The sequence below is a fragment of the Chenopodium quinoa genome, unplaced genomic scaffold (genome assembly GCF_001683475.1).
Source record: "Chenopodium quinoa cultivar QQ74 unplaced genomic scaffold, ASM168347v1, whole genome shotgun sequence".
Taxonomy (NCBI): domain Eukaryota; kingdom Viridiplantae; phylum Streptophyta; class Magnoliopsida; order Caryophyllales; family Amaranthaceae; genus Chenopodium; species Chenopodium quinoa.
The window spans coordinates 3,641,858-3,651,052 of record NW_018742815.1 but is presented as its reverse complement, the minus strand read 5'-3'; the positions used below and the strand labels follow the sequence as shown (position 1 = coordinate 3,651,052).

The following is a 9,195-nucleotide window of genomic DNA, read 5'->3' as shown; positions in this document are numbered from 1 at the left end:
GTGAAGGTTACACCCCTTAATGATCCAATCGTTAACTCCAATAGGTCTGGAACCATGACTGGTAGTTCGGGGATGAAGGTACAAATAAAACCTAAAAGAGATTTAACCTGCCCAATAATAGGCCTCTACTTTATTCTGATCGTTTTCATGTGCGCTTTCTGACTAACATGCAATCAATAGGTTTAACCCTAAACCTGTTTATCTATGTTGGTTGAATATTAATGCAAAAATAAATCTATTATTGGCGATCACTTGAATTATAATCATATTAACCCTAAACAAGATTATTAATTATCTTATTAAGCGTGATTACAAATATCAATTCCCTTTAAACATGCATAAAAGGTGTGATCAAGCAATAACAATGAATATCAAGCAACATAATAATAATAATAATAATAATAATAATAATAATAATAATAATAATAATAATAATAATAATAATAATAACAACAATTATAATAACAATATTATAATCATAACAATCATAATAATAATTGTAACAATTATAATCATAAATCACCATAGTAATGTTAAAACATAATAATAGCAAGATTCTAGGCATGATACTAACAAGATTAATAACAAAGCCTAGCATGTAACTAAACAATAAAAATCAAATATATAGCCATAACATGATACTAACATGAATACTAGGAAAGAAAATAGGAAGCATCATAGAAATCATAATTGATATAAGCAAATCACCCTAACATAACACTAGGAATCATAATAACAACCTAAGCATGATTTCTACATCATAATATTAATTAAAATCAATTAAAGCACTTACTTGGATGCCTCGTACCTCTTTCTAATAACAAAATACACGCGTTAGTAACTTCAAGGAAAATAATAAAATAAACAATTAAATTAAATAATTGAAAGAGAGATTTGGGACCAAACCCTCAGAAATTAAACCTTTCACGTCTAGGGCGAAGGCAACTTCGAATTATGCTAGGTGTGTCTAAGTCTAATGTATGCGGAATTGTGTTTGTAAAAGGCTAGGCTTAGAAAGAGAGAGAGAATCAAGAAATTCTTGGTGAGAGTTGATGAGAATTGGTGATTGTAGGTGAAAACTGGTTATCGAAAACGGAGTTTTTAATACGTTATTTATAGAGAAAATCAGCCAAAAAGATAAAATATCAAAACAGAGTCTGGCGCACAAAAAATTGAACCAGCGCCAACGCTGGCAATTGGCGCCAGGCGCTACAGCTGGCGTTTGGCGCTGATTCAGAAAATCACGCGTTTTCTTAAAATCAGATAAAAATTGCCTTACAGGAAGATAAAATCGTATTTTCCTCAAAAATGCTCTTTGATTTTAATTAAAACTCTGAAAAGTCAACAAAAGTCAATTTATGAGTGCTAATTGAATTAGGAATGAAAAGAAACTTCTAGAAGAATCTAGAAGACTAAAACCATTCCTAATTGCATTAGGAATGATAAATCTATATTAGGCCCTCCCCTAGATCATTGGGCCGCATATAAGGCTCAAACTGGGCCCAGTTTAGTAAATTGACCATAACTTCCTCAATATTCATCGGAATTGGGCTTATAATATATCGTCGGAAAGCTCTTGTCATGCCCTATCCAACTACAATACTATTGGACCCATATAATGGACCAACCAAAATGGATTGACTATTTTCTTAAAACAGGTTTTCAAAAACAAAGAGAAGAGAAAAGGAATTAATACTATCCGCAACACTAAATTTTCCACACTTTCACTTTATTCGATTATGATTCGGCGCGAAAGGTACTCATCACCGGGTTTGGTTTTTGGGAGACACAAATGGGTGTCTACAGGAGGTTATTTTAAAATTTTCCTTAATTTTATTTTGGTAAAAATACTTTCAGTTTAGTAATAATTTAAGTTCAATAAAAATTATTTCAAGTCAATAATACACATAGATATCTATTTATTAACAAAATTACAAAAAGTACGCACTATTATATAACTAAGCAAGATGATATTGTATGTCTAAATGCTTTTTATATTATCAAAAAGGGATTACATAATGTTATTTAACATTCAAACTAAAATATTTAGGACAATCCGAGCATTGTTCGGGCACAAATATATATCATATTAGTAAGATAGTAATAAATAAAGTCGGTCTTGTAGCCAAGCTATGAGGCAGCGACACAAGTGCCGCTCCATGTAGGCGACAAATAGATATTGTTGTGATTAGATTAGATTAGATAAGATGCAACGTTAGATTAGATTGAATAGATTTGTGTAAGATAAAAAAGTTTATAATTCTTTTGAAAAAAAATATCTTTTTACTGACAATAGAATTTTACTTATATCAACACATCACATATTATAATTAATATGTTTATCCAATTAACAATAGAATCAAATAACCACGTAATTATAATTAAAATATGGCCATGCATCATTAATTTTTTTTAGCTAACATTTTAAAAAAAGTATAAATACTAATAATAATAATTATTGTAATAATAATAATAATGATGATAATAATAATAATAATAGTAATAATAATAATAATAATAATAATAATAATAATAATAATAATAATACAAAATATACCCACAAATAAGTACACTCTCTATAATGAGTATCCGGGGGAACGCTCGGGGCATTGATGGGCGTTTGAACGGTCGCACATTCCACACTCAATCAAACACATTTATTAGCAAACACCTTACAAACCAAGCATAATGATAAGTAAGAGTTCGGTCCACAAGGAACGGGATATGGTTGCTAAAGATCTTAACACTTAAGCTAATTCGAAGTCTATGGTCAATTGGGGTTCGTCAAGTAGACAAACAAACTATGATTCTAAATCGATGGATTAAAGACACTAGGGAATGGGATCCACTCAACCAAGGCAATTAGGCAAACGGGGAGTAAAATAAACAAGGTATAGCAAGGACAATATGTAAAATCGACCTCATGCAATTAGAAAACAACTCACACTACTAAACTTAGATTCCTCATTAGTTTAGCAATAGACGATACATAATCAAATTGCAATAAGTAATGACATACTCAATTTACATTCCCATGTCAAACTAAGCATATCATGCTATCAAGCTCTAATTCAAGGCCAGGGTAGCTAATCCTATCATGAAGAACTAACAAGCAATCTCATATAATCAATTTAATTGCAATACAAACATCAATGCTTCTCCCACATTTGCATAATTAACCCAAAAGGTTGAGCTTCACCCAACCCCTAGCAAGTAGACTACTCACAACTCATGTTTATCAACATGCAAACAAGTATTAGGGTTCTAACTTCTTCAATAATTGGGGAAAAGTGATTAACAATTGAAATAACTATCATCCAATAACAAATTATCAAGAACTAAGAAGATTTAAATATCATGCACGAACAAATAAAATCAGAAATTGAATGGAGAAAAGTAGAAGGAAGTTACTAATTGAAGCTTGGAAATGTTGAATACAAAGTGCCAATTCTTGAGGATGAATCTTGAAACCAACTATTACAATGATTAATTTGATGAAAACTAAGCTAAATTAATGTTCCAAACCAAGAGGAGTTTCTAAAAATTAGGCTATTTCTGTCTAAGTTACAAATGAACTAAAGGGGAAGTATTTATACTCCCCGAAACACATAGGAAAATCCGTCAAAAGAAAACGGATTTCCAGCGAAGGAGCGCCCGCTCCAACTGAGGAGCGCTCGCTCCACGACCAGGAGCGCCCGCTCCAGAATGCTGCACGCCCTCTCCAACTGTCTTCATAATACAAACAGTTTTGAAAGTTTGGGGAGGAGCGCCCGCTCCACGACCAGGAGTGCCCGCTCCTCACAGGGTGCACTTGGCATTAAGTTTGGCAGAAACTTGGCAGAAGGTTTGGAGCGCCTGCTCCAGCTGGAGCGCCCTCTCCATTCTCTAATTTCCTTGCCTTGAACACAAACCATGCATCGAATGCTTTCCAAATTGAGTCAATAGACCTGTAAAACATGAACAAACCCAAACCAAGAAGGGGAAAGGCCGAGACAAAACATTTTCATTCAAAAAATGGTTAGAAAGAGGGGAATTGAATGCAAAATCGGGTTTAAATTAACACAATAAGTGGTCAAATAAACCACTTATCAGGCATGTACTAGTCTATTAACTATTACTAAAATAGAAGTTGTTGACATCATTATTGTCTACGTGTCGCTTTCTTAATAAAAAATATCCCGCCTAAATGCAATGATGATGTCATTTTTTTGCTTTAGAGCTATCATATTTAACATTTTTGAATTTTATATATTGGAAGTTTCCACATGACAACTAAAACCTATCAATTTATCGTAGGAATTTGAAACAATTTTAAATAACACACTAATAAATGACCTCTTACATTGAACTATGAATTAGACAACGTTGAATAGATACTATATCATAATTTTTATGAAAATTAAAATATTTAAAATTATAAAATTTACTTAATTCTTATTTATACTCATGTATAATAACGATTTATTTTTAAAATGTACAAATTAAAAATATGTTTCATAAAAACGGTGCATCGCACGAGTTCTAACCTAGTATAATACTAAAACACACCATGCATGACACGTGTTATTTCCTGGTGCTATTTTTTCCCTCCAAAATCCCTTCCCTTTTTTTTTCCTTTGTGTGTTTTTTTTTTCTTTTTTTAGCCAATGACATTAATTGTAATACCCTGTATTTTTGAAATTTCTAAAAAGGGTATTTTAAGTAATTTATTTTACTATTTGAATTTTTGAGCCAAAATGATATTTGAATTTTGGCGCCAACAACATTTTTAAAATTCAATGATTATTTTGGATTTTGCATAAGATTTATTATCCATTTATTTCAATAAAACTATATATATGTGTGTGTGTGTGTGTGTGTGTGTGTGTTATATATATATATATATATGTGTGTGTGTGTGTGTGTGTGTGTGTGTGTACATATGTATATATATATATATGTATATATATATATATATATAAATATACATATATATATATGTGTGTGTGTGTGTGTGTGTGTGTGTGTGTATATGTATATATATATGTATATATATATATATGTATATATATATATATATGTATATGTATATATGTATATATATGTATATATATATTTCAAAAGGCAATATAATAACTACTTCCTCCGGGTTTTTTAGTTGACACCTTCCTATTATCACGCTTGCCAACGCATATTTTTAACGATTAATATCTCTAATTATCAACATTGTAAAATTATAAAAAGTGGATATCAATAAAATATACATTGAAACGATTCAAACAAGATCCCACATGAATATGTTTTATCGTATCTATAAACCATATGTAGGTCAAAGCATGTTGTTTGAATAGTGTAAAAGTCAAACGGTGTCAACTAAAAAAACGGAGGAAGTATGCTACTTGGTCTCATTCTCACACATTTCTATTAGTCCACTTTAGTCTATCTTCCTATTCACATTCTTCTTGAAATTTTTCTAAATGCTATAGATTGATAAAATATCATTACCCATCATCAAAAATTCAAATTACATCATCAACATGCAAGATTCTTTCAAAGGGTTTTATATATTAATTTAACACGAGGCCTAAAAAAAATAGAAATGATATTCATGAATGTTAATTGAACTAAGGAAAAGCTACACCTTTTTTTTAAAAAAAAGAAAAAAAAAACCTTTATTTCATTTTTTTTTTTGAGGAAAACCAGCAGAGAAATATTACTAAAGGAGATCAATTTCTGCAAGAGTCAACAAACTCTGGGGAAAAGGACCAAAACACACAAATTCATTACAGTTTCTAGTATCCCACCTAGCTACCATATGAGCTAGAGTATTCCCTGCCCGATTAACATGCGAAATGGAAAACAAACTAAAATACGAGAAGCTAGCAATAACATCATCTATCAAAAGGAAAAAAGGAGAACGCCTAGCAGCCTTCTGTTTCACTCCCTCGACCACCTTCAGAGCATCAGTTTCAAGCTCCACCTTTGAGTACCCCAATCACCTAGAAATGCACACACCGAAGAGCAAAGCAACAACTTCTGCCTCATCTAAAGACCACCCCAGCCTCCCCTTTTTGACAGCAGCAGCCCGGACAATTCCCTGCTCATCACGCACCACCACACCTAGCTGAACATTGCTGCCCACCATAGCATCACAAGTAATTTTCATAACTCCAGCCATAGGGCATCGCCATGATTTATTTACTGATGGAGTGGCTCGGGTTGCTTGCGGAAGGACCTTCACAGCATACACATTGTATTCTTGAACCATTTTTGTCATCCCAATTGCCACCATCGTAGGATTGAAAGGTTCATTCTCAAAGGTCGCTTTGTTTCTCCAATACCAAGCTGCCCAACAGAGGGAAACAAATACACTCAGTTCCTCCTTTGTTACCCTGTCATTAAACCACAGCAATCTGGTGGTGAAACTCTCACTCGGAGCTTGATCAATTAAGTCCTTGAAGTGCTTGTATTCCATATCTCATTTGTTGCCGAACACTCGAACATGGCGTGAAGGACAGACTCATCTCCATTGCCACAAATAGCACACATTTTTCCATCAATTACGTGGCGATAAATTAGTATTTCTCGAACTGCTAGAAAACCTTTATAGGCTCTCCACAAGAAGTGTCGAAGCTTGAGCGGTGTCTTCAAATTCCAGATTACTTTCCACACCTTCTCCCATATATCACCCATATCAAAATATCCTCCATTTTTACATAGCCAATACCCCGATCTCACACTATATTCTCCATTTTTATTCGGCCACCAAAACATGGAATCAATCATATTTCTATTTGACAGGGGTATTGATAACACAAGAGCACGTTCCTCAGCAATGAACGTGTTAGTTACAGCTTCAAAATTCCAATAGTTACACGAGTGGTCAATCAGATCAATAACTCTCAAATCCATATCACTATCAACCGAGGGAGTTGGGACTAGAGATGAAGTATTACCTGGTAACCAAGCATCACTCCAAACGTTAATTGCACTCCCATTTCCAACCCTCCACTTCAAGCCCTCCAACAACAAGGATTTAGCACACCACATACTCCGCCAAGCATAACTAGGATCAAAACCCACATTCGCCGTCAAAACATCACCGCTCTTAAAATATTTTGCTTTTAGGACCGAATGTAGCAGGGAGCCCGTATTATGGTGAAGCCTCCAAAATTGCTTAGCTAGTAGCGCTCTATTAAAACATCGAAGGTCACGAAAACCCAAACCCCCATTTCCTTTTGGTTGACAAAGAAGGTCACATCGTTGCCAATGCATCTTCCTAGTAGTATCATTCGAGCCCCACCAAAATTTAGCAAGAAGAGAGTGGAAATAATCGATTAAAGTGTCGGGAATTTTTAAGATACTCATCATATAAGTCGGGATTGCTTGTGCCACAGCTTTGATAAGTATTTCTTTCCCCGGTCTTGAAAGCAATTTCTCCTTCCACCCTTGTAACTTCTTCCATAATCTTTCCTTGAGCCCTGCAAAAATCACCTTTTTTGATCTGCCAATAATTGTAGGGAGGACTAAATATTTTTCATGTCGCTCAACCTCCTGAACTCCTAAAATCTCAATAATTTCCTCCCTCCTAACAGTGCGAACTTTTTTGTTAAAAGTGACCTCAGTTTTGCTTAGATTGACTTTCTGACCCGATGCCCTCTCATATTTGCTGATAATGTCAGCTATAGCAGAGCATTCTTGCACATTGGCTCTAGCAAAAAGTATACTGTCATCGGCAAAAAATAAATGTGAGACCCGGGGATCCCCCCCTACAAATCCTCGCACCATGAATAAGCTTATCTGAAGCGGCTTTATTCAATAAACCCGAGAAAGCATCGGCGCGGAGTATAAATAAATACGGAGAAATGGGGTCACCTTGCCTCAGCCCTCTAGATGGAGTAATAGAACCAGAAATGTGTCCATTAATCTTGAAAGAAAAATTAACACTCTCTAGGCAATCCATAATTCTATTAATCCAAGCCCCGGAAAAACCCATTTTTTCCATCACCTTCCCCAAAAAGACCCATTCTACACAATCATACGCCTTACTCATGTCAAGTTTCATCGCAATATTTCCTTCTTTCCCTTCACCACCTCTCTTCATGTCAAGTTTCATCGCAATATTTCCTTCCTTCCCTTCACCATCTCTCTTCATGGCATGAAAGATCTCAAAAGCAACTATTGCATTATCAGTAATAAGAAGCTTAGGGACAAAAGCAATCTGATTTTGGGAGATCACATCACCTAAAAACCCCTTTAATTTGTTGGCCAAAGTCTTCGAAATTATTTTGTAAATGACATTACAACAACTAATAGGCCTAAAATTCAGAGATTAATTTAGGATCCTCAACCTTCGGAATGAGCACAACACAAGTGTTATTTATTTCTTTTAGACCCGTCTCATCCCTCCACCACATCTTCACAAAGCTAACAACATCATTACCAATAATATGCCAAAATTTCTGAAAAAATAAAGCACGCATACCAAAGATTCTTCTTGCAAATAGAGGGAGTCAAGTTCCTCGGATAATAGTTTACACAACTCCAAAGTCGTCCCATCCATTGCACCTTCTTTCAATTCGCGCAATTTTTGTTCAACCTTCTTTATTTTCTTCTTGATCGAGCCGAAAGTCTTACCCGCCCATGAACTCAAATCCTCACCACATCGAGCAATTTTCTGGTTGATGTTAACAGCAAGACTCGTGTTCCAACTTCTATCCACAATCTCCCCACATTCTTCCCGAGAAAGCCAAAGAGGCTCAAACCGGAAGCTCTTGCTCCTTGCTTTAGATTCGTCCTTCTTCTTCACAGACAACATAGTTGGAGCATGATCAGAACTGTAAATAGGAAAATTTTGAGCTTCATAATCTGGAAATAAAGACACCCAACCATCATCAGCAAGAAACTTGTCCAACCGTTCACGAACATAAGTTGTCATGGAATTCCCTTTTTCCCAAGTGTAGATGCTACCCTTGAAACCCAAGTCACGAAGCAACAAGTATCAATAGCATCTCTAAATGCATCCATAAGCCTCTCACTTCTAGAGACACCACCCTCCTTCTCACTCAAGCTAGTTATTTCATTAAAATCACCAAACATAACACATGGCAAATCGCTTTTTGACTTTAAAGAAACCATCAAAGACCAAGTATTATGCTTTTGCGCTTGTTCCGGCCAACCATAAATGCCAATAGCTCTCCAAATTGGAGAGTTGTT

At 34.7% G+C, this 9,195-nt stretch overlaps 1 protein-coding gene across 1 annotated transcript; it reads right to left on the bottom strand.

The window, feature by feature from the left end:
• Positions 1 to 6,426: 6,426 nt before the first annotated feature.
• Positions 6,427 to 8,917, bottom strand: LOC110725436. Its single transcript, XM_021904917.1, has 3 exons — positions 8,465 to 8,917; positions 7,839 to 8,254; positions 6,427 to 7,690 (listed from the first exon to the last, which is right to left on the bottom strand). The coding sequence occupies exons 1-3, from the start codon at positions 8,915 to 8,917 to the stop codon at positions 6,427 to 6,429; spliced, it is 2,133 nt and encodes a 710-aa protein (XP_021760609.1).
• Positions 8,918 to 9,195: the final 278 nt, after the last annotated feature.

Coding starts and splice junctions, on each gene's coding strand:
- LOC110725436 (XM_021904917.1), bottom strand. CDS start 8,917: ATGACAACTTATGTTCGTGAACGGTTGGACAAGTTTCTTGCTGATGAT. Junction 8,255..8,464: donor ATTTGCAAGAAGAATCTTTG/GTATGCGTGCTT, acceptor ATAATTTCGAAG/ACTTTGGCCAACAAATTAAA. Junction 7,691..7,838: donor CAAGGTGACCCCATTTCTCC/GTATTTATTTAT, acceptor ACTTTTTGCTAG/AGCCAATGTGCAAGAATGCT.